Raw genomic sequence first — 23,570 nt, 5'->3', positions numbered from 1 at the left:
TCAGCCCCTTTCTGCCTCCCTCTCCTGACTAAAGCCAGGCCTGGGCACAGCTTCATTTATTTTTCACTTCACTCTGCTGGGGGAAGGAGGGGCTCTGCCTTCCTCCTTATATCTTCCCTGAGCCAAGCCCAGGGTGGAGTGACCGTGGCTCCTACAGTCTGACCTGCTGTTCTAGGTATTTTCTTCTCTTTATGGCAGCAGTTTGACCCCCTCTAAGCTTGGCACAACGTTTCCTTTAACTGCCTAGGGAACCTCCTCCTGCTTCCTAGCTTTGCTTTCTAGCAGGCAAAGGAGAGCTCGGGATTACTGAAGACGGCACAAAGTCTCCCTCTTTTGGCAGATCAGTCTCTGGCCTCAGATTTTAATTTAGCAACCAAACCACAGTCAAGAAGAAGTTTCTGTGGGTGCCCCCCCCCCCCCCAATCATTTTATTCTCCTTTTCCCCTCTCTTTTTGCCCTTTCTTCTTTACCTCCCTAAATAAATATGCAAAGCTATCCAAGCACGATGAAAAAAACCAAGAGCCAACCTTTTGCCTGGGGAGGAAGAGGGCAGATTACTGCCAGGAGTCCATCTGTGCCTGCAGCAGTCCCTCTTTGCTGGGGACAGAGGCTGACCTCACTGACAAAAGTATCAGTTACAGCAGAATGAACTAACCCTGTCTGGCCCATCTTCCCCATGCCAAACCAGTGTGCAGCAGACACCACGCCTCCCTGCAACGAGGGGATGAGTAGGTCCCTGTGGAAAAGAGAATCGGGAGCCCTGGAAGCATTGGCACCTTTTGGATCTGATCTTGGCCCAAGAAAGCAGAGAGAGCAGTGGCGGCAGCAGCGAGAAGGAGGTGCCTGCCCCCCCGTCCCCCGTCCCCCCCCCCCCCCCCCCAAACCAGGCAGGGAAGTTTTGGGGAGGGCCTTTGCTTTGCTCTGTCAAACCTTGGAAGAGTGAGAGACAAGGAAAGGCTTCAGCACAGGCAGGTCTTGGTCAAGGGAGAACAGGGAGAGAAAGGAGCATCCTCCATGCACCAACTCTCAAAAGCATTACCTTTTCTTACACAGTCTTACTGTAAAAATCTAGTAACATCACCTTTGCGCTGTGTTAATAGCTTGCACAGAAAAAAAAAAATCTTCTATGGTTATGGTGTTCAATATGGTTATTATAGTAACAATACCATTGTTTGTGTTTTACTCTGAAAAAGGTGTTGATTTTTAGCACGGCAGTTATAATCATGCATTATAGGGTTAACATTTGGAAACATTACACGTACAGAGACACAGTGGTTAAGCTTTGATTACTAGACAAGTATAAACATCCTCCAAAACTTACCTGTACTATCTTCCTTTTAAATTGCTTCTATCCCATCCAATCATAATATCTTATTATTCATTATCTTTTTCTTCAATCTGCACATACATTAGCCACAACTCACTCTCCTTTTAACTGCTAAAATACTGATGGCACTTAAGTCTCTTTGTTCAAAACTTTTACCTGTTTTATACCCGGCTAGATTTCTTCTACACATACACTCACACCTTAAAGCACGCTACTGAATCAACAACATTATTTCTAAGCTTGAACAGCTTCTTCTCATGTTGAAGTCCTTTAGGAGAGCACCCTGGAAGATAAACCATAAAGACCTCTCTCAGCAGCTGTTAGTATTCTTAAATTCCTTTTCTTTAGTCTTTTTCCAGCACTTTAACTAAGACTGCCGAAGGCTGATCTGATCTAGTTTATATCTATGCCTTTGGACTTCTTTTTTTCCCCTCCCTCTCTTTTTTTTTTATTTTTTAATTTTTTTTAGCTTTTTCCATTCTTTACTGGATAGTTTCTGATTTAAGAAGTGTTTTGTAGCTGCGGAGAAGTGGAATTACTGCAAAACAAACAAAAAAAAAGATAATTGCAAAGCAAAGAGAATCTAACCCGTCATCTAGTTCGGTAATCAGTTTGGTCTCATAATTTAAATCTGCACTTGTTTTTTCTACAGCCACATTTCGTCTTCCAGCCTTTTCCTTTAGTGTCCTTAATTTAAGCCTAGGAGGAAGGTTGTGCAGGACACCAGGACTGCAAACCTCACAAGCTTTGTTACTAGCCAGCAGAGAGGAGGGGCTGGCCCCTCTCCACTGCTGATGAGGGAATGAGCAGGTCACGCCGGGCTCCAGGGTCCCTTGTCCCTGTAGCGCAGCTCCTACCAGCATCCTGCTCCCCCCGACTGCCACCAGCTCTCCTGTTCCACCACCCAGCCAGCGGAGACCACCACCACCGCCTGTACACTCTTTCCAGAGCCACCACCAATGCCAGGATCATAAAAGCCTGTTGTGCCACCACCAGTCTCACCAGTAAGATCCTTCCACCCCTGTGAGTGCCTGCTCTGGACCCAGCGCTCACACATGCATACTCTACACACAGGCATGCCTTCCATCCTCTTCTAAGACCTCTCTCCCCCACATATGGGGCGCTTGCCACCACAGCCCCTGCAGTGTGGACAAGCAGTGGGAGAGACTGCAGGAGGAAACACCCAGATCCATATTCTTCCTGTAGTATCCCCTGCCCCTTGGTTGGTTTCCTTAACCTTTCTCTTGCTGCTAATGTACTTATACAAGGCCTTCTTATCACTCACTACTTTCAAGGCCAGCTGCGCTTGGGCTTTGCAATTCCATCCCTGCACACTGGAGTAACATCTCTATATTCCTCCGCCATCACCCATCCCTGCTTCCACCTTCTGTGAACTTCCTTTTCACATCTGAGCTCAGGCAGGAGTCCCCGGTTTGGCCAAGCCAGCCTTCTACTGCCTTCAGAAGCAAGGCAATGAGTAAGATCGCAACCCTGGACTTCAGGAGAGCTAACTTTGGCCTCTTGAGGGACCTACTTAGGGGAATCTCATGGGGTAGGGCCCTTGAAGGAAGGGGCGTCCAGGAGAGCTGGTTAATATTCAGGCATCATCACTTCCTGCAGGCTCAGGACAGGTGCATCCCTCTGAGTAAGGGATGCGAGTATAAAAGAAGTCCAGCAAAGCAGGCAGGAGACCTATGTGGATAAGCAAGGAACTCCTGGCAAAACTCCAACAGAAGAAGGCAGTCTACAGAACATGGAAAAGGGCACAGGCCACTTGGGAGGAATAGAGGGACGTTGTCAGAGTGTGCAGGGATGGAAGGCCATCGCATCCTGTGCGAGAAGGAAGGCCAAGGCCCATTTGGAATTAAATCTGGCAAGGGATGTCAAGGACAACAAGAAGGGCTGCTTCAAATACATCAATAGCAAAAGGAAGACTAGGGAAAACGTGGGCCCGCCGCTGAATGGGGCGGGTGCCCTGGTAACGAAGGCGCTAGAGAAGGCAGAGCTGCTGAATGCTGCCTTTGCTTCAGCCTTCACTGCTAAGGCCAGTCCTGGGGAATTCCAGACCCTGGGGACAAGAGAGAGAGCCTGGAGAAAGGAAGACTCTCCCTTGGTTGAGGAGGATCGGGTTAGAGATCTTTTGGGCAAACCTGACATACATAAATCCATGGGCCCTGATGGGATGCACCCCCGAGTGCCGAGGGAGCTGGCGGATGTTATCACTAGGCCACTCTCCATCATCTTGGAAAGGTCGTGGGGAACAGGAGAGGTGCCTGAGGACTGGAAGAAAGCCAATGCCACCCCAGTCTTCCAAAAGGGCAAGAAGGAGGAGCCAGGAAACTACAGGCCTGTCAGCCTCACCTCCAGCCCTGGAAAGGTGATGGAACAGCTCCTCCTGGAGGTCCTCACTAAGCCATGCGGAGGACAAGAAGGGCATCCGGAGTAGTCAGCATGGATTCACCAAAGGGAAATCAGGCTTGACCAACCTGCTAGCCTTCTATGATGCAATGACTGGCTGAATAGATAAGGCAAGAGCAGTGGATGTTGTCTACCCGGACTTCAGCAAGGCTTTTGACACTGTCTCCCGTCACCTCCTCGTAGGTAAACTCAGGAAGCGTGGGCTGGATGAGTGGCCAGTGAGGTGGCTTGAGAACCGGCTGGATGGCAGGGCTCAGAGGGTTGTGGTCAGTGGCACAGAGTCTAGTTGGAGGCCTGTAGCTAGCAGTGTCCCCCAGGGGTCAGTCCTGGGTCCAGTCTTGTTCAACTTATTCATCAATGACCTGGAGGAAGGGACAGAGTGCACCCTCAGCAAGTTTGCTGGGGATAGGAAACTGGGGGGAGTGGCTGACACACCAGAAGACTGTGCTGCCATTCAGAGGGACCTGGACAGGCTGGAGAGTTGGGCGGAGAGGAACCTCCTGAAGTTCAACAGAGGCAAGTGCAAGGTCCTGCCCCTGGGGAGGAATAACCCCATGCAGCAGGACAGGCCTGGGGCTGACCTGCTGGAAAGCAGCTCTGCCGAGAAGGACCTGGGAGTGCTGGTGGACAACAAGTTAAGCATGAGCCAGCAATGTGCCCTTGTGGCCAGGAGGGCCAATGGTATCCGGGGGTGCATGAGGAAGAGCGTTGCCAGCAGGTGGAGGGAGGTGATCCTGCCCCTCTCCTCAGCCCTGGGGAGGCCTCACCTGGAGTCCTGTGTCCACTTCTGGGCTCCCCAGGACAAGAGAGACATGGCACTACTGGAGAGCAGGTCCAGCGGAGGGCTACAAAGATGATTAGAGGGCTGGAGCACCTCTCCTATGAGGAAAGGCTGCAAGAGCTGGGCCTGTTGAGCCTGCAGAAGAGAAGACTGAGAGGGGATCTCATCAACGTCTACAAGTATCTGAAGGGAGGGTGTCGAGAGGATGAGGCCAGCCTCTTCTCCATGGTGCCCAGCAACAGGACAAGAGGCAATGGGCACAAACTGAACCCCAGGAAGTTCCATCTGAACATGAGGAAAAGCTTCTTGACTGTGAGGGTGACAGAGCACTGGAGCAGGTTGCCCAGAGAGGTTGTGGAGTCTCCTTCTCTGGAGATATTTAAAACTCGCCTGGACGTGATCCTGGGCAACGTGCTCTAGATGCCCATGTTTGAGCAGGGGGGTTGGACTAGATGATCTCCAGAGATCCCTTCCAACCTCATCCATTCTGTGATTCTGTGAAAACAGAGCCTTCCTGTGCTTTGAGGAATTTTTCCAGCTTGTTTAAGTATTTGGTCGTCTTATGTGTTAGTCAACGTTAAAAAAAAAAAATTCTGGTTGACAAATCTTTATTCACATAACACATCACACCATGCCCCATCTTGCCCCTTTATATAGAAAACACTGGCAAAAAGATTCCTCCCCCCCCAGAGGTAAGCTAGCTTCTGCAGTGTCCTCTTGTAAGAGAACAGCTCATCCAACAGCTGGAACACTTGCTGTTCCACAGAAGTTCAGAAGCAAAACAGCAGCTCTGCTGAAATAAATGTCATCCTTAGTAAGGAAAGGAAACTTCACAGACAGCTGTAGCAGCAACGTGCGTAAAGCCACCAAGGTTTCAGCTCTTCAGCAAGGACACTTTGCTTACAGAAGGGGAATTAGCCTACACAAGAACAAGGATGGTCTAAAAGGACAAAATAAATGAACAAATAAGTATCTATTAAAATGTCAAGCTAATCTCAAAACAGAAAGAACTCCAGTTGCAGTAATTTTTTGACTCCTACTTCAAGCCAAAAAAGGAAAATAAATTAGCTAGAGCCCTAGCTCAATTTAAGACAAATCTTGCTACACAAGTCACAGCCAGGTAAGTTTGACTGTCAAATGCTGTCTTTTCAATGGTAAACCATAAAGTTGTAAAATCCAGGTGGAATTGGATCATCTTATCAGGCACAGGAAAAAAAATTGCCAGGGATGCCTTGTAGGGAGCCCAACTGATCTCACAGAAGATGATCTAACAAGTGCGTAGTGTGCTAAAAATCTAAGATTTAGACCTTATGGTAAATTTAGATTTAAGATTTAGATTAAAGATACAGCAAGACAGATCACCTCTCACTGCAGGACCTCCTCTTTTCCTTTAATTCCCTTCTCCCTCTGGCTCAAATGCAAAAATGCAAACCAATTCTGTATTTGGCCTGCTGGGGTGTTCTGAGAAAGCCGAGCAGACTGAGGAGCGTTCATTGAGAGCACAAAACACTTGAGAAGCATCAAACACGTTCATATGCATAAAACAGCCAGGTGTGCAGCACACAGCATATACAAAAAGCCTTCCTGCCTTCCTCTGCTGAACCATCCATCTGATAGGATTATCTAGGTTCTGATGGCATCTCAGCCTCCACTGCTGTGTCTGCGATGCAGCCAGATAGCCCTCTGACAACTGATGCTTCACGTGTCCTGGGTTCAATATATGAAGCTGACTGGACTGTGACACCTAATGAACTTGAGTAGTCTCTTTTGAGCTTTAAAGGTGTTGCAACAGCACATCGGTCAGTCAATGCTTTAGTTACACAACTGTAAACAAGCACTGCTGAAACCTGCTTTACTTGCCCATATTAACTGAAATTTCATTTTTTACAATTATTAATACCATTTTTCCAAGTTTGCAACAGGCTGCATAATAATCAGAGAAAAGTTTCTTGCATCAAAGAAAGATAAGATGTAGAACTCGTAAACTGTTACTAATTAAAAGATCCATAACCGTTCCAGTTAGCAAAAGCTGAAGGAATTCCCAGCAGAATGCCATGTCATCGGAATATGGCACCTCTGTGCCACTGTTAGATATCTGGAAAGCTCTAGACTTGTATACAGGATTGGGGGGAGGGAATGTATGTAAAGGCTGTTTGAAATGGATGATGCCCAAAATCTCCGGATGGCCACTCTACCAGAGTCCAGAGGAAAGGAGTGCCATATTTAAAAAACAAGTCATTTCATAACTGTGAATATTTAAATACAAATAGACAACTTCAGAAAACTCTCCTCCCATGCCAACTGATTTTAAATGAAAGGTTCCTTGCCCTGATCCCACTATTATTCTGAATGTAAAGAAGAGCAGAGAAAGCCCCTTCCAGATTTAAACAGAAAAATTACAAGGCAGAATTTGAGCAGAGCAAGGACTTGCCTGCTTCATGTCATCTACAAACACCAGCTGCAAAGCATAAAACCCCAACCAACCAGCTCAGAAAAGAAATACAACTCACCTGAAACATGATATGCCCTAGGAACAACAATGTCAAAGTCTTTACAGTCTTTGGAGGTTGGATTTGGTACTAGGCACAGTGGAGGTGACAAGCCTAATCTGCATCTGACCGGAGGAGAATGAGACAGCATTTCCTAACCAAATGGTGAAATGGAAAGGAACAGTGGTTACAGGAGACATTGTAAAACCTTCTACTAAGCAGAAGGCAGTACAGCATTCAGCTTCCACTGGGAAGCAGCAGGGCACAGAAAGGTACCAAAACATACCTCAGGTAAGATGAGAAGCTTTTCAGCCTTAAAACAGGAAGATTTGGGCTGTATTGTATTGTATAAAAAAGTTAGCAGAGGTTATTACCATGCTTTTAGAGTTATGACCCTTCCTCCCAAATCTTTCTCCCTCCCAGAAAAAGGGTATGCAGATGGGAACCCTTCGCTGCCTGCCTCTTCTTGCACGCTTACTCTGCCAGGAACGTGCCCACAAACAATGCAGAATGCTCGTCAGTGGCTTGCTTTCTGTAGAAAATATACTGAGATCACTTCTAGTTAGCACAGGAAAGGCTTACTACATCTCACACTCTGCCTCTGCGTCCTCTTCTCCCTATCTACCCAAAAGAGCACTCATACCTTGCAATACAGCTGGGCAAAATATTCACTTCTGCTTCCTACTTAACCAGCTTCTTAAACTTACAGACAGTAAGGTGAGCATAGGAAAGGCTACGGATATTTTCATAGGGTCATGTTCTCAACTACAGCATCTCCAGAGAAATGTGTTCCCCTAGGTGCTTTCCACGTGAGATGTGAATCTGAGTGTGACTTGTAAACTCTGAAGTTCCCAGGAGGGGCTCATCCAAGCAGCACCCAGAGGAAAGTAGGCAGTACATTTTGGAGGGCAGTCTGTTTTGCTCCAAAAGATTATCTCCTCTGGCAATAGTTCAGTAGCTCATGTCAGGTACTGCACCACAAGAAACATAATTACACAAGTCAAAAGCATTCCCCCAATCATGAAGTATTTATCTTGAAAGGCTCGCTTCTCAATCAGTCGCATCACTGTATTGGATAAGCCCAACATGTTAGCAACATCCAGCATCTTCTTGTGAGTACCCTACAAATAAATAAAAAGAAACCATTAAACTCATGGTCCCACACTTCTCATTCCACAGTCTACAAATCTTTTCCCACAGATGGCAAGTGACGAATTCTGATCCCTCAGTAAACAGTGGAACTTACTATCAGCCAACGGCTCCCATAATTTAGGGGGAGATGGCCACAGGACCCTAGAAATCTGCTGGATGATGAGACAAAGCAATTTGCACACTTGAACAGGAATGAGGTTAAAGATACAAAACAGTGCATGCAGGCAGCGGCATCATACAGAGCAGCTCAGAGAAAGCACCCTCCCTGCCGAGGCATTCAAGGATTTTTTTCTGGGTCGCTTCCAGACATACAGTGTAAGAGCTGGAAGCATCTTGAAAAAACAAGCTTTCTTGCAAAACTTCCCTCCTGCTGGTCTCAAGTACTGTTCATAGCAGCAAGAGGTTGGAAAGGAGGTCCAGAAACTTGTAAGGCTAGTGGTAGGGTGCAACGAAAAGGCATATAAAGCATAATTAATGCAATTTCAAGAAATCCTTCATGAGAGTAACAATGAATAGACTGCTAGCAAGTATACTGCAGATAGGATTGTGTCTCAGTTCTGTTTTGCTGCTGAAGCAGTTGATATTAAGAATGTCTGTGGATCCCACCAGTTACACACATCAGCACAGAAAAACACAGTCAGCTGTGGAACTGGAAGTACCCAGAAATGGCCCAGGGGAAATCTCACTATTGCAGCACAGTAGGAATATTCCTACTTTATTTCAGGGCAAGGGTCAAAGGCAAGAAAAGGAAACTGTGTAAAATTCAGGCACATAAATGTACTCTGGACACAGTTCAGAGCTGGTCATCATCCCATCTGGGGAGGCAGAGGAGACAACCCATGGTGCACATCGCTTAGCTCCAGAGTGACAAGGTTACGGGTAGGTGAGAAGTACCTTTCTAGGTAAGCTATAGAGAAGAACAACATACAGATGGGCAGGCAGAGATGCTGCGCTGAGCTCCACAGAGCCAACTCAGCCAGCTCACAGGATGCAATCAATCAGCTAAAGCATACCTCTGGGTATGTTGGGGGACAATCGGCCAGGACCACCTCCATCGCACATGTGGGAGCACGAAGATGGACACTGCTACAAGCCTTACTGCACAATGGTTATGATAATGGAGCTAGTCTCTCAAACTGACTTCTAGGTCCAAGTCCTTGAGGCACACCTTGCTTCAGAAAGCTGTTAGAATGAAGTTATTTATCCTCCAAGCAAGCGTAATAGCACATGTTCCCAACACAATGCTCCACTACTGCTTTTAACTTGAAAACAAAAACACTCTGTTCTCACAGTCCACTGTATCTTTGGTTTCAGAAGAATAAAAGGTGAAATTTGGGAATGGTTTTAATATAAACCAGACTAACATCAGAAAAGCTCCCTGAGGACAGAATTTATATCAAACAGTTTAGATACACATACATGAACAATTACTAATCTCAACCTGTACAGTATACAGATTTCCAATACTACGTCAGATAACCAGCTTCTTGCGTACAAAGCAGCGCAGGTATTTGCACTTCGCTGAAATCAGCTTAGGTTCTCAGCTGATAAAATGCAATTGAATTTTTCACCTTCATTTCACACACCTCACATTAAACCCCTAGATTCTGCACTTTTAAGTTCAGCACTTTTCCTGTCTCAGCAGCAATCTTTTTCACACTACCTAATAACAAAGAAACCTGTGTTCTGCTTGAAGAGAAATTAAAAGATGCTTGCTTTCGCTCTAAAGCTACAATAGGAAAAATGAAGACTCTTCAATTCTTGCAGTCAGTGGAACAGTACTGCTGGAACAGCTGAATTATGCAAGACTTGTGACAATTTGAGAATACTTGTTTTCCTACTTGCCTCTATTTATAACTAAAATCCAACAAATTACATAGTTTACCCCACTCTCAAATTAATTCTCTTAGCTATGTAAAAATGACTCTACGGTAGCTGCTTCTGCCAGAACTGTAAACCTTCAACAGAGTTTAGCATGTTTAACAGTGTAAGAAAAGCTCAGAGGAAAAAGGAACATGAAAAGACCTTCCTGAAGGAAGAAGTAGGAAATATCCCCAAAAAACAAAAGAATTCAATGCTCCCAAAAGCAATAGATGATCAGTAGCAGTGGGCAGAGACCCACTAAACGTCACTATTACAAGTCTAGCCTGAAGTTTCCCTGACTTGCCACAAGCTGGCAGCTAAGACATGTCATGTGTACCTTTGCAAAAGGCCAGTTGTGGGCTAACATAAATCCAGGCAAGTTACTGCAACCTAACTAGCAAAAGAGCAGGACAGGTCTTCTAACTACAACAGGAAATAGCATTTCTTCTCAGTCTCTTTGAGGCAGCAGGTCCCACAAGTGTTCCTTTATCACATTTGTCAAGTATGGTAAGTTCTCCTGACCGGTGATATATGCCCTTCCTCCTCAGGAACCCGCCAGAAACCAAGGGCATCAGTCAGTCATCAGAGATTAACTTGAATCAGTAACTCGCATCTTGTAGAATCCACAACCTCACATTCCCTGTATGAAGCAGAGGTACAGTGGAGCACCTGAATGACTGGGTGCCCCAAATTAATGTGGGTCAGCCACCAAAGTCATCCAATTGTAAACAAAGAGGACAAATGTTTGTCTTTGTCCCACCCTTCTCAAGGACATACCAACTTCAGGGAAGCTGCTTTTTCCAAAGAGGATTCACAACCCTGAATCCTCTCCTGGCGCCAGCAGCCAATCTCTCCTACCTTTTCTTCTACCTCTGCTTCACAAGATGGTAGCAGAACCCCTCCTTCTACCCACTAGCTCTATGGCTAGTGCACTCAGCTACAACATACTTTTAACTGAGCGTTAACTGCCACACTAAGTCACTATATTCCTGTTGAAAATATTTCTCCTAATTGACTTGTAAAATTGACTTTAAAAAAAAAAAATTTCACTAGGTCAGCAAGCAAATAGCTTTAACCAAGAAGCTAACATTCATTTCAGAGAGGAAAGAGACCTGGGCTTTGACTCTGCTCTAAAGCATCAGTGCAACATTCATGGGCACAGGGACTGATCACCAGACTATTAAGCAAAAGATTAGTTGCAACATTGCTTTCTGCCATTATCCTTGTGCTGGTCCAATCCAGTATTTTGCGAACAGCAGCTAGCCTGGACCTCTGCAATCAAGACAGGAAATTACTTGCTTGTGAATTTGACATTAGGATTAGAATAAGCACCTAGCAACTCCACCCTGTGGAGACTCCCAGCTCTGGTCACTCCTAGGAAATAGGTACCTTAGGTGCTAAAACTTGCTCCAGGAAAATTCCTATGCACTCTAAGGGTGAGATCCATAAGTGTCTGCAGTTCACTTGCATGTAATGTGTCTAGGCTCCCTTTATAGTCAATGGAGTTTAAGGTGTGACTCATCTGACCAAATGTTAGCAATTAAATCCTCTTGCAGATACATCCCAAAACAAAGCCGCATCACAAAAGTAAACAGTTTTTCATCATCAGATAGATTCAGCAGAGGTATGAATTTCCTCATACTTTTCATGGATCCAACTTCCCCCACACATACGCTTCTTTATAAAAAGCTCTTCCTGTATCTTTGAGATATTTTCTTAGAATTTAACAGCACTTTGAACAGTCTTTAAAATAAAAGACAAATATGAGCTATTCTCAAGAGACGTAAAGAAATACAGCTTTCATTAAGAATAGTGAGGGAAAGATATATTGTTGAGTTGCATTAGATCTGAGAGAGTATTATCTTTATTATTAATTTTAAACATAACTACTTTAGGCCAGCTTTGTGGTTCCTGAGTGATGGTCATCTGCATCAAGACCTATCTGCAGGCTAGCCCTCATTTCCTATTCTTCATTTGAGCATTTAAATAATAATAATAAAACAAAACATAGCATTCAGTGTTTCATATACTGACTACAGCACAGCTGAATACTGCTAGGCTATCTGGCCATAAAAAAACAGCTTAAAGTTGTTCCTAAAAAGATGCTAAAATGTAAAGGTTTCAAGTTTAGTTAAAATGGGGTTTGGGCCTTTCTCAGCATTCTCAGCTTGAAGCAGTGCACTGAAGCAAACTCGTATATTGATTTATTTTACTTAGCCTGGTCATCATAAATGCAGAAATGTGGGGTCTTTTTGGTAAAAAACGATGCCCCACCTTTAGTGTCACTCTCTGGTCCCTCAGCCCCTGAAGGATGTTGGTCCCACTGCCAATAAGATCATCCATGCCACGATGGGCATTCTGCAGGGATTCATTAAACTGTAACGTTTCGTCGATCGGTATGGTGGTGTCAGAATCCTGTAGAGGAAATGCAGTGTCTTGGTTACCTTGCCTGCTCACTTGTACTGCCCATTCATAGTTAGATACAGAAAGAGAACATGCAGAAACAAACGTGGCAGAAACCTGACAGGACTTGAGGGATTACACCATAAAACATTTTTAGTAAGGACATTAGATACATCTTTAACTTCTGAGTGAAAAAAGTAGCTTAAAGAAACCTATAGAAAGTAGAAGTTTTTTAAATGTTATCAGCTGTTTGACTTCCATTAGCTCTCAAAGGATAAAAGTCAGGTTAAAAGTTGAGAAATTTTCATAATCTCATTTTATGACTCACGTAGGAAAGAGTATTACAATAGAGAATCATTTGCCAAAACTAACAGAAAAGGTTTAACAAAGCTAGTCATTTGATCATTGGAAGTGAAAGATTTGTGAAAGATTTGATAGCATAAGCTTTTAATTGACAAAAGGCCTACAAAACACAATATCTGGACGATGACATTCTAGAAACTCATATTCACAACAAGGTGCAAATTTCTGATATTCAAATGTCTGTCTGCTGTCACTAAGTTCCCTGAAGATCTGGCTCAGTCACCACACAAGGCCCTATAAATAAAAAAAAACTCCCAGCAGAGATGCACTAGCTCAACTAGAAACTATAAATCTAGAAATAGAAGTAACGGGATGAAACTCTATAATCTGGGTTGCACAAGAAGTCTGAGGATGTGATCAGTTTTGCCTTTGAAAAGGCTTCCATTTTAATCTTCTCTGGACACCATTCCATGAAGAGAGTAGGATAACAGTCAGGAAATCATGACAAACTTCCACACTGTTTTAGGAACAGGAATTAGTAAGAGGTAAGCATGGAAACACTGGCTTACCTGCTTTCATATACTCAGAATGGCAAGGAGTACTAAAAAGCCGAATTCATGCTTAGGATACAAGTTGGTTAATACCCTACCTCTGTCAGCTGTAGTTTACATGCATGTAACCATGCCAACTTGCACAAAGTAGTTTATGATGATTATTGCAGAAAAAAATGTTAATGTAGTTTTTGAGAACGCTTTAAACATGTACGATGCAGTGTTAGGTGTTTGCCTGCCTGGATGGGCGTGCCAGGCATTCTGTTTGCTGACTGTAAAAGAATGAAGAATAAGGGACAGAGCTGTTAGCAGTTATGGGGTAAAAGTGACTGAATGAAGAAGGCTCTTGACATCATAAACAACTCTTAGATCAAGTGTTAACGAAGCACTGAGGTTGGAATAAGTGTCTTATCTAAAATGAGTCTGTAGACTGGATCCACTATGATTTGCAATGACTGAATGACTATTATTTCAAATATTCATTGAGCTTCACATCAGAAGAAATTCCATTTCCTATACAAGGAGTATGCAGGTCTTTTTATACACAAGCGAGCAAGAAAAATGTCAAAGTAAGTTTTTGTGCCCTTCACTGGGACCCCAGACGGACTGTATGTTTTTCATTTGCTGTTAGTGATTTTCTCTAGAATGGTATAAAGGAAGCTTTAAAGATAAAGACCACATTTATCTTTGAATTAAGCAAAATAGTCAGAACACTTTTACAGCTTTCAAGAGCTGTTATTTTGATGAGATTTATTCAAGCTGCTTACATACTCAGCTGACATTTCTATTTAATAGAATGATGTAGCATATAAATAGAAGCTGTGTAAACTTTTTAAAGGACACTAAAATTTTAAGCAAAACAGGTAGGCCAATGACTGAAAAGTGAATCACCATTTTGGTATTAAGAGGCCCTTCCACTTTAAAAGTCCTATTTCTGTAACAATGAGCTAAAATAAATACAGAATAATTCAGTTTTTTCCATCTTGAGACAGTTTTCAACATCTAAAGGAGAAAAAGTAGTCTGTCATCTGTCTTGCATTTACAAGCCCACTACCGCTCTTCAAAACCGTTTCCACTTGCACATATATTTTCTTCCTGGACAACATCTTCCTATAGGAAAAATTTCTACACGTTTGCAGAGGAACATTACAGCTTTTTGAAAACAAATCAGGTTCCAAGTGCCAATGTTCCTTTGAAGTCTTGTTTATAGTTTTGAAGTAGCCAAGAAAATGCTATAAATCAACTTTATGTGGGGCTTTGAGAAGTCCATTGAACTTCCTAAATCTCAGGAAAATACAGCCAACTCATATTCAGTCTACTTTGCCCTAAGAGTGAATGGCAACAGAGAAAGTGAATGGCAGGTTATTAAAAAAAAGTTATAAGCTCTTGAGTAACAAAAAAGCAGAAGCCTGAAAGTGAACCTACATTATTCAGAGCAAAGTTTTTCTAGGAAATTGCATAGGGGAACTTCGAAGTGGAGAAACTAAAAATTAACAAGAACAGGTGGAAACATACCCCTTTCATTAAAAACTTGTGAGTGGTTTACAGATACAAAGGAAGGGTTTTCTAGCTGTATGAGTTATATCTGGTCAAATGGAAGCTGGCTGACATCCAGTGACATCAGAATGTATAAAACCTACTGATAGACAAAAATATTTTCCAGACATTTTTACAGACCCCAGGATTTGATACAGATATTTGAGACAAATTCCAGTAAAATGTATACTTTGGTACCTACCTCATTCACCCTTTTGGAACTGCTATAAGTAGTCAGATACAGCTGCACTGGATAAAATAGGAACAGCAACTTTTGAAACATTGGCTGCCTTTCACTACTGCCTTCTAATAAAATCAACTTTTCCTCAGGAAATAGTTGTGCTTTTTCAAAATGTACTGTTATTCTTTTCTACCTTTTTTCCATTTACATCATCTCACAGCAGTAATCTAATGGAGCCAAGCTTAAGTCTTATCTGAAACTTCTCTGAAAGAGTGTGGCCTCTAGAACAGACAGATCTAAAACAAAGAATATTTACATTAGTAGTGAATGTACGTGCAAGCAACTCTTCTCGCTGTCGCTCTTGCTGCTCTCGGATGTATCGGCGATGTTGAAAGTTCCTCAGGGCTGTCTGCAGATGTTGAACATCATACTTCAGCTGGTCAACTCGGCTAGACAGAATCAACAACAGGAAGACATTCCCAAGGGTAAATATACCAATCTTTTCTGATTTTTTGTGTATGAACAATGGAGCATTATAAATTAACAACCATGGATATTAAGAATCGTGGGTTTTATTCCTCTAAAAGATAAAGAACATTCAATGTTAGGCCTATATTCCAGGCTTTGATCTTCTTTTTCAACTAAACAGGTGATTATTTAACCAGAATATAACAATATAACGTGAAGGAGAATTCTTGAACTGTCTTGTACATCCTTTCCTGTGACTAGTCTCCTCAGAGGAGGTATATATATATTCCTCATTTAACAGATTTGGAAAGACAGTAGGATTTGTATAGCTTCTATTTTATGACATACATTCACACAAAAGATTAAGTTTTCACGTTTCATTCATTAACACCATATTCTTGAGCTTGAGTTTTTACAGAAGGAGCCTAAAAGCCAGTGGCCAATAATGGAGACTACTGGGCTAAAATGAATCATATCCACAACTCCATTGTTTCTGACTAACTGTTCATTGACCATAAAGGATGCCTACACAGCTAACTCAGATATTGATCTCTATAGTATAGCTGATATGATATCTACCTCTGCTATCTATGAAGGCATTTCAGGACTAAATCCTAATTGAAGAGTCACAGAATAATTTAGACTAGAAGATTACTCTGGCAGTCTCTGGTGCTACCTCCTGCTCAAACCAATGCTAAAGAAAGCTTCTTATTTTAGTCACCAACAGCTTGGCAGAGAAAGTGACACCAACTGAAGTTATTTTACTCCTTACCTCCAGAAATGTCATTAAAAGTAAATGCCATAAAGAGTGCAACTTCTTTTAAGCATGGAGAGCCTGTGTTCTGCTCATCTCAGAACACAGCTGAGTTTAGCTGCTTCTGTGGTTAAATGTAGGAAAGTTATTTTGCTTCTGTACCTCAATTCTATTATTGTAAAGCACAGGAATAAGTTATGCAAATGTAAAGGTTTCAGTCACATGGAAAGGCAAAGGTTTCTACATCTTTTACTTAAAATAATTACAAAGACTACAACATTATTACAGCAAAGAAGGTGAACTTACAGTTTAGCATTCTGTCGCTTATTGGGAGGTTCTTTGCTGGATAGGATTTCTAGACGTTCCAAGTTGCTGAATATATTGTCTATTCTTGCCTGAATCTCATTTTCTACTACTGCAATGAAAGAATTATATGTTTTGGTTTGAATGAAAGAACTGCAATCTGAGGGAAGGTAACAGATCAAAAATTTTCAAACCAGTTTTTAATACCTTACAGATACAAATCCTTACTAGGTGAAAAGAGCAGATGAACTGAGAATTATACAGAACATGAAAACCTACTTCTCTAAGTGGATAATTTAAGACTCTTGCCTTCCCCTCCTCTTCTGAATAGGGATCTGGGAAAGCTCTGGTAGCTTCTCCAACATGAGTCTCTTTCCCTATCTCCTCTGCATATTAGGATTTGAAGTCCCCATGTTCTATTCCGCAACCCCATCCTGATGCTTCAATAGGACTTGCTCATACAAGCTATTATCCAAGAGGATTCTCACAGTAATTGCAATTTAAACCTCTGAAAACTGTAACACAAAGTTAATATACATCTCATCCCTACCTATAGGGAGGGAGATTGACAGACCACAGGAAGTATTAAGAATTGATGGAACAGGTGAACTGGATGAACTCCTCAAAAAACATGGCCAAAACAGGGCTGAGGAGCCATTAGGGGTGGAAAACAAGGCTACATAACTATTGCCTCTCTAATCATCCAATTCATAATAGCTTCTGCTATCTATGTAGCAATAGCAGAGGCATGAGAGTGCAAAAAGCTAAGTCTTACATACTTGTCCTTTAATGGGGTGGGAAGCAAATAAAACTGGGGAAGTCTTTCATATCCTTTCAGTTACTTGACCATTGCATAGCAAAACTTGTTAAAGGAAGAAAGTGGCAGTGGCTTGTACCAATTACATTTTCTAACCATGTCACCACCCATCATTTCAAAACTTAAAGAACTGCATGGAAGGATAAAAGACTGGAGCACTTTTAGTGCACTTATAGCGCTTTAGCTGTAAGTTTGAAGGTATACATCATACCATGCATGTCCACAGACTTATTAGAGGACATAGAAGCACCATCATGTCTGTGCAGCCACGAGGACAGTCCTGAAGCTGACGTATGTCTGTGACTGCCAGAGTCAAACCTGATATAAATAATCACCAGATCCTACAGTCTTTGTTCTCATTTGCTTTTAGACTAGAGAGTATACAGGAAAGCATTTTTAACAAACAGCTAATTACTCCTTGGTATCTCAGGGCTTTCCAGAACATCACACTCAGCAAAATCCAGAAAAGCAAACAGCACTTCACTTTGTGCTTGGATCTCACATAATCAGAGAGCAACCAACTCACACACATAAACACAGATTAACCAAGTTATCCTAATTCATCTCTCCATCATTCAGTATAACTAACAGAAAAGCAGACAGATAAATTACATGCGTTGTTGCTTGCATAAATAATAGTATCGGTATCTTATGAGTTGTATGTTTGTCTGAGATCAAAACGTGACAAGAAGAACTGCAACTGAAACTTTGATTTCCTGGCTCTTTTTCCTACTCTTCAGCCAAAAGATAATTCTTTTTTTTTTCCATAAATTCTCAAATACGTATAGCACACAGCTGTACTTCCACATACAAACAGTATTCATTGAATCACTACGTTAGATGGTACATAACCCTGTATCTTAAATTGGCCTCAAGCAGCAGAGAAAAAATGGCAGATTATGCTAACTGAGGCTCCAAAATCAGATCTAGCGAATGGCAGCCCAGGAAGTCTGGCAATTGTACTAGGTGCAATAGTAGCAACCACCAGCAGACAAGTCATTAGTTTTCAAATGGGAAAAATTAATCACAGCCTTTTCTACAATAGAGTCATACTTCACAAATATATTTTGGGTAATAGAAACCAGTCAATATATGGATAAACATATCCAGTCAATGTAGTGTACTTTTCTTTCCAAAAAAAGGATTGATGAGGCTCATCAACAACGCCTCATATAGGAATTAAGGATTCAAAGACAAGCGAAGAACATGTCAAAATACGCTTGCCAATTCTGCACTGGGTTGAAAAGCCCTGCCACAATATAGCATAGTATTACAGTCATTTTATTAACACAGGGTTACAGTCTAAATTTGCGGAAGCAATTTTAGATATAGCTGTTCTCCCTATTCCACATAAGCAGAGGGAATTACAGGCTCCAACTCAGATGCAAGCTAGATCAGAATCATCCTGCCTCAATTCCTGCACAGCAAACCACAGAATTTTTCCTAGAACCTGCATTAAACATATTCTTAGGAAGGCAGCCAATTAGCGGATGCTGAAGGAACTGCAGAATAACAGGACAGATGCACAGTGACATTTCTCACTCTACTTCTGAGCTTCTAACAAACTGGTTTGATGATCTCCTGGATTAGCACACACATCTGTGTTTACTGTATTTTGTTCTATCTTTTCCACTCTGTCCTACAAAACCATCACCTTATTTAAGTCAAACAGTTTTAATGGATTGAAGTCAAACAATTTTAATGCATTTCAAACTTGTGATGTGTCTCACCAGTTGACCACAGGGAATGAGAAATCAAACTCATTCCACTAATGACAGTAAATAGAATGATAAAGCATACAAGGTTAAAGGCGTGAGTTAAATTGAATGAGCAGCAGGGTGGAACATTTCTCTTTAATTAACTACTTACAGTGTACTGATTGTTTGTCTGATGTCTCCAGACGCCCCATGTGAGATTGGACCTCATGGACTTGTCTATCAAAGGGCAAAGAGGAAAAAAACAGAAGTCAGCTAACATCTATTAAATCAAAACAAATTCAATACCCTCCTCAATTTTCACCTCCCCTTACAGAAAGTACTTTCCAGAACAGACTAGGAATCAGACACGTGGTACTCAGTGCACACAAGGTCCATCACTAAACATAAAAAACACTCTCAAATCTTCAATATGAAAAAAGCTGTGCTTTCACTTATTATGCACCTACAAAAGAACTTTGAGGCAAGAGTTTAAAAATCAAAATAAAGGTGAAGAGATTTCCATTCTAGTTCTAGCTTTTTTCATACTCATAATCTGAACTGACACTCAATCTCACATGTCAAAACACCTAGCATACCGCAAGCCATTCAAACCTGCTTACTCCAAGACAACTCTTGGAGACAAGACTTCAGATTCATAGTATGAACTCACAAATGGTGAGTACAGCACATGGAAGATATGACTGGTAAAAAAGTTAGTACAAGAGAGACCTTAAGAAACATATCTGCAATGAAACACTGCCCACACGCACCACTAAAGTCAAGAGTGCAGATGAGACAAATGGCACATGAGACACCAGGCCTACGCCACCACCTAAATGCACAATATACATCATGGATACTATACACAAATTCTGCCCCTCCATCTCAAAAAGAACACAGATGCACTGGAAAAGGTTCAGAGAAGAACTGTAAAGATTATGAAAGATACAGAACAGCTTTTATACAAGAAACAAAAGGTTCTTCAGTCCACAGAGGAGATGATGGCAGGCAGACATCATCGAGGTCTGTAAGAGCAAAAACGGCATGGGAGAAGGTGAACAAGGAATAACTGTTCACTGTCTCTTCCAGTATAAGAAACACAGAGGCATCAAATTAAATTAAAAGATACAAAAGCATCATGGTATCTTTTCTAAATATATCAGTGAGATCATAATTATGATCATGTTAGTGGCTGTTTTTCTGATGTATGCAATACTCTACAAGTTTAGCACAAAAGTTTATGAGACCAGGCCACAAAAACCAACTTATCTTACAAATAGAGTGCTAAAGCATTCATTTTGTCAGAATTATGAGCTTTTTAATAACTATCAGGACTACCTTCCAAATCATGACACTGTGCCACTAAACTGGTAATTCCAACTTTATAATATAGTACTTACAGCCAGCCTCATTACTACTAATGACATGTTCTGTTAACAACAGAACCAACTCATTAATCAGCACCTTGCAGCAGTTCTTGTTCCGTATAGTTTTGTTTCCTAGAAGTTTCTCTAGGATGCCCCAAATATTTTAAGATTCACATTGCTCCCAAAATGACTGTTTAAAAATCCAGGTGTAGGATCTAAATCAGACCATGAGGAACTGCATCAGAACAACTACTTCACATGCCATCCTCCTGGAAATACAGCATAACCAAGAATGGGAGTTTAAATATTAAGATTATCCCCAGATTGACAATAAACTACTAAAAAAAAAAAAAAAAGCTCAGGAAGTACAATCACAGAATAAGACAATATGCAAACTGGAACAATGCAAGGTATTCTCCTTATCAATAACATTAACTATTATGGATATGCTTTTTCAGCTCTTCCCTACAGTGTCATCCTGTATTATTATTTAACTAAAGGCTCTGCCTTACCACACTGCCTCCTTCAACAGAGCTCACCAATGAAATCCTTTCCCACTGAAAACTGTTAGACTTGAATATTTAGATGAATCATTTAATTTGGCCTTTTCCCCAGGAGTTATTTCATATGACATTGAACTGCAAGGTTCCTGTCTCATTCATAGCTTACAATTTTCATATCGCTTCTGCCTCATAACCTGTGAAGTGTGGTGTTGTATACCATTACAATTAGTTAAGTCTTTCCTGGAACAGTTTAGTTGCTGTCCACTGGCAATCACAGAACTCCACTGCTATAAAAATACACACTACAAAACTAGTATGCCTTAAACGTACAAGCATCTAGTAAGAGAGAATCAGCTTTCTCAGGGGATACTTAGAATTTTGTACTTTAAAAATCCAAGGCGACCAGCTTTGCTTTCAGACTGACGTGGCTTAAAGACAAGCTGGGACTTTGGACAGTTAAGCAGCCAGCTTGGAGGACCACGACTCGGTTCCTTCTGCAGACTGAAAAAATAGTCCCTTATGGTGAGGCCCCGGAGTGAAAGAGAAGATATTTATTAGCAAAAAGCTTTCAAATGATACCAAGAGGAGAGAAGCAGCTAAAAAACCTCAACGAGCTTAGCATACGTGCCCTAGCGCTGCCTGGTGTTACCCGCAGGACGCCCTGCCGCCATCAAACTCTTTGCCAGAGCTCCCTTACGCACTGCCTGAGGCTGCGGCCGGGCCCGACCCCGGGCTGCCCGCAGCCCCTCAGGGGCTTACGACCGTTACGCCCGCCCCCGTTACACGGGGACACAGCCGACCTCAGCCGCTTCCCCTCAGGGCGCGCCGCTCATCATCGCCAACGGTCCACGGCAGTAGAGCCACCAAGCTACTTCTCCCCCCACGCCCCGCCGCACGCACTTATTGGTTTGGTGGTAAAGTCCCTCCATAGCAGCGGCGCGGCCCCGTCCGGCTTCACGGCCCACGTCGCCGCCCGCCCCTGCCAGCCCCACCGCCTCCCGCTTCCGCTTCCGCCGGCCGCGGCCTGCCGGGGCGCCTGAGCGGCCCGCAGGGGGCGCCGCGAGCTCGCGGTCCCATCACGCGGCGGCCTCCTCACCCTCGCAGGGGCGGAGGCGGCCCGGGCGAGCTAAGACGGCCGCAGGGGAGCGCTGCCGCCCGCTAGTTCGGCGCGGAGCCCGCGGAAGGGCTGCGGTCTGCCTGGGCTCGCCGTGGGCGCCATGTTGTCCTTCTGCGCGGCGCCTGGAGGCAGCGAGCGGCGCCTGCCTCGCCGGGTCCGACCCTCAGTGCTGCCACCGCCGGCGGCCCCAGGAGTCCCCCGGCGCTGCTCCTCCAGCCCGTCTGCAACCTGCGCCACGGCCACACCTGCCCCTTGCACTGCTGGGCCGCGCATTGCCTCTTCTTGTCTGTTCAGCATTGAGTAACATTGAGTAACAGGCTCCAGCCCCACTCACTGGTGTGGGGAAGAGGTGCTCTTTGCCACGTAACTTTGTTCTCCCTCGGCTCTGTAGTATTCCTTTCTCCCCCCATCCTCCTTCCACAAATTGCTTCCACTCTGTCAGGCAGTAAAACGCCTGCACCTGTGACCTTACTTAGCAGGAGCAGCAGTGAAGGGAGTCGAGAGCCTTAGACCCAGGGCTGTGTTTTGCTTTCTTCACCTGCAGGGCTTCCATGATGACAAGGGTCTTTGTCCAGGGCATCAGAGCACGCTGTCCAAGAGATGGTAGAGAAAGGAGCTGTCTCACCTTAGGGAACACCTTCGTTTCCTGCGCATAGAGCTGCCTTGACATCGCTCCTGCCTTTTCCTCCCCAAAGCTGTCTTCCTTCCCTTGTCTGTGCTCAAGAAGAAATTTTCTTCCATCAGCCCTGTACCACTTGCAAGGCTCCCACCTCCACTACTAAATCTCCTGTTAGCTGGGCGAATTGTCTCTGTGTTTAATGCTCTTTAGTGTATTGTTCTTCCACTGGTTTGTCCAATTCGTTTTTGAACCCACGCGAATCTTTAGCATATCCAATATCTTGCACCAAAGATCTCTGCCTCTTAACCTTACATTCTGTAAAGAAATACCTCTGTTTCACAGAATCACAGAAGGCCAAGACTGGAAAGGGACCTCTGGAAATCATCTAGTCCAACCCCCCTGCTCAAACATGGGCATCTAGAGCACGTTACCCAGGATCACGTCCAGGCGAGTTTTAAATATCTCCAGAGAAGGAGACTCCACTACCTCTCTGGGCAACCTGCTCCAGTGCTCTGTCACCCTCACAGTCAAGAAGCTTTTCCTCAGGTTCAGATGGAACTTCCTGGGGTTCAGTTTGTGCCCATTGCCGTCCTGTTGCTGGGCACCACGGAGAAGAGGCTGGCCCCATCCTCTCAACACCCTCCCTTCAGATACTTGTAGACGTTGATGAGATCCCCTCTCAGTCTTCTCTTCTGCAGGCTCAACAGGCCCAGCTCTCTCAGCCTTTCCTCATAGGAGAGGTGCTCCAGCCCTCTAATCATCTTTGTAGCCCTCCGCTGGACCTGCTCTCCAGTAGTGCCATGTCTCTCTTGTCCCGGGGAGCCCAGAAGTGGACACAGGACTCCAGGTGAGGCCTCCCCAGGGCTGAGGAGAGGGGCAGGATCACCTCCCTCCACCTGCTGGCAACGCTCTTCCTCATGC

General features: G+C 43.5%; 1 protein-coding gene across 3 annotated transcripts; it reads right to left on the bottom strand.

The window, feature by feature from the left end:
* Positions 1-5,119: 5,119 nt before the first annotated feature.
* Positions 5,120-22,198, bottom strand: GOSR2 (golgi SNAP receptor complex member 2). Of its 3 annotated transcripts, none has more exons than XM_068918793.1 (6): positions 22,010-22,198; positions 19,216-19,280; positions 16,533-16,641; positions 15,321-15,453; positions 12,305-12,445; positions 5,120-8,136 (listed from the first exon to the last, which is right to left on the bottom strand). In XM_068918793.1, exons 2-6 carry the CDS (start codon positions 19,253-19,255, stop codon positions 7,975-7,977), a joined length of 585 nt encoding a protein of 194 aa, XP_068774894.1. In that variant the 5' UTR covers positions 19,256-19,280; positions 22,010-22,198; the 3' UTR covers positions 5,120-7,974. The 3 variants fall into 3 exon arrangements, with proteins under 3 accessions (XP_068774894.1, XP_068774892.1, XP_068774893.1); XM_068918791.1 differs by lacking the exon at positions 22,010-22,198 and adding an exon at positions 21,814-21,933; XM_068918792.1 differs by lacking the exon at positions 22,010-22,198 and adding an exon at positions 21,714-21,863.
* Between the last annotated feature and the right edge of the window lie 1,372 nt (positions 22,199-23,570).

Source organism: Struthio camelus, chromosome 25 (assembly GCF_040807025.1).
Source record: "Struthio camelus isolate bStrCam1 chromosome 25, bStrCam1.hap1, whole genome shotgun sequence".
Taxonomy (NCBI): Eukaryota; Metazoa; Chordata; class Aves; order Struthioniformes; family Struthionidae; genus Struthio; species Struthio camelus.
This window is presented reverse-complemented; position numbering and strand designations above follow the sequence as displayed.

What these genes read in the sequence shown, in the direction of transcription:
- GOSR2 (XM_068918791.1), bottom strand. Translation starts at nt 21,842, where the DNA reads ATGGAGGGACTTTACCACCAAACCAATAA. An exon ending in CTTTACCACCAAACCAATAA is followed by an intron (nt 19,281 to 21,813) that starts GTGCGTGCGGCG and finishes GCCCTTTGATAG; the next exon opens with ACAAGTCCATGAGGTCCAAT. An exon ending in ACCAGAGAGTGACACTAAAG is followed by an intron (nt 8,137 to 12,304) that starts GTGGGGCATCGT and finishes ATTTATTTGTAG; the next exon opens with GGTACTCACAAGAAGATGCT.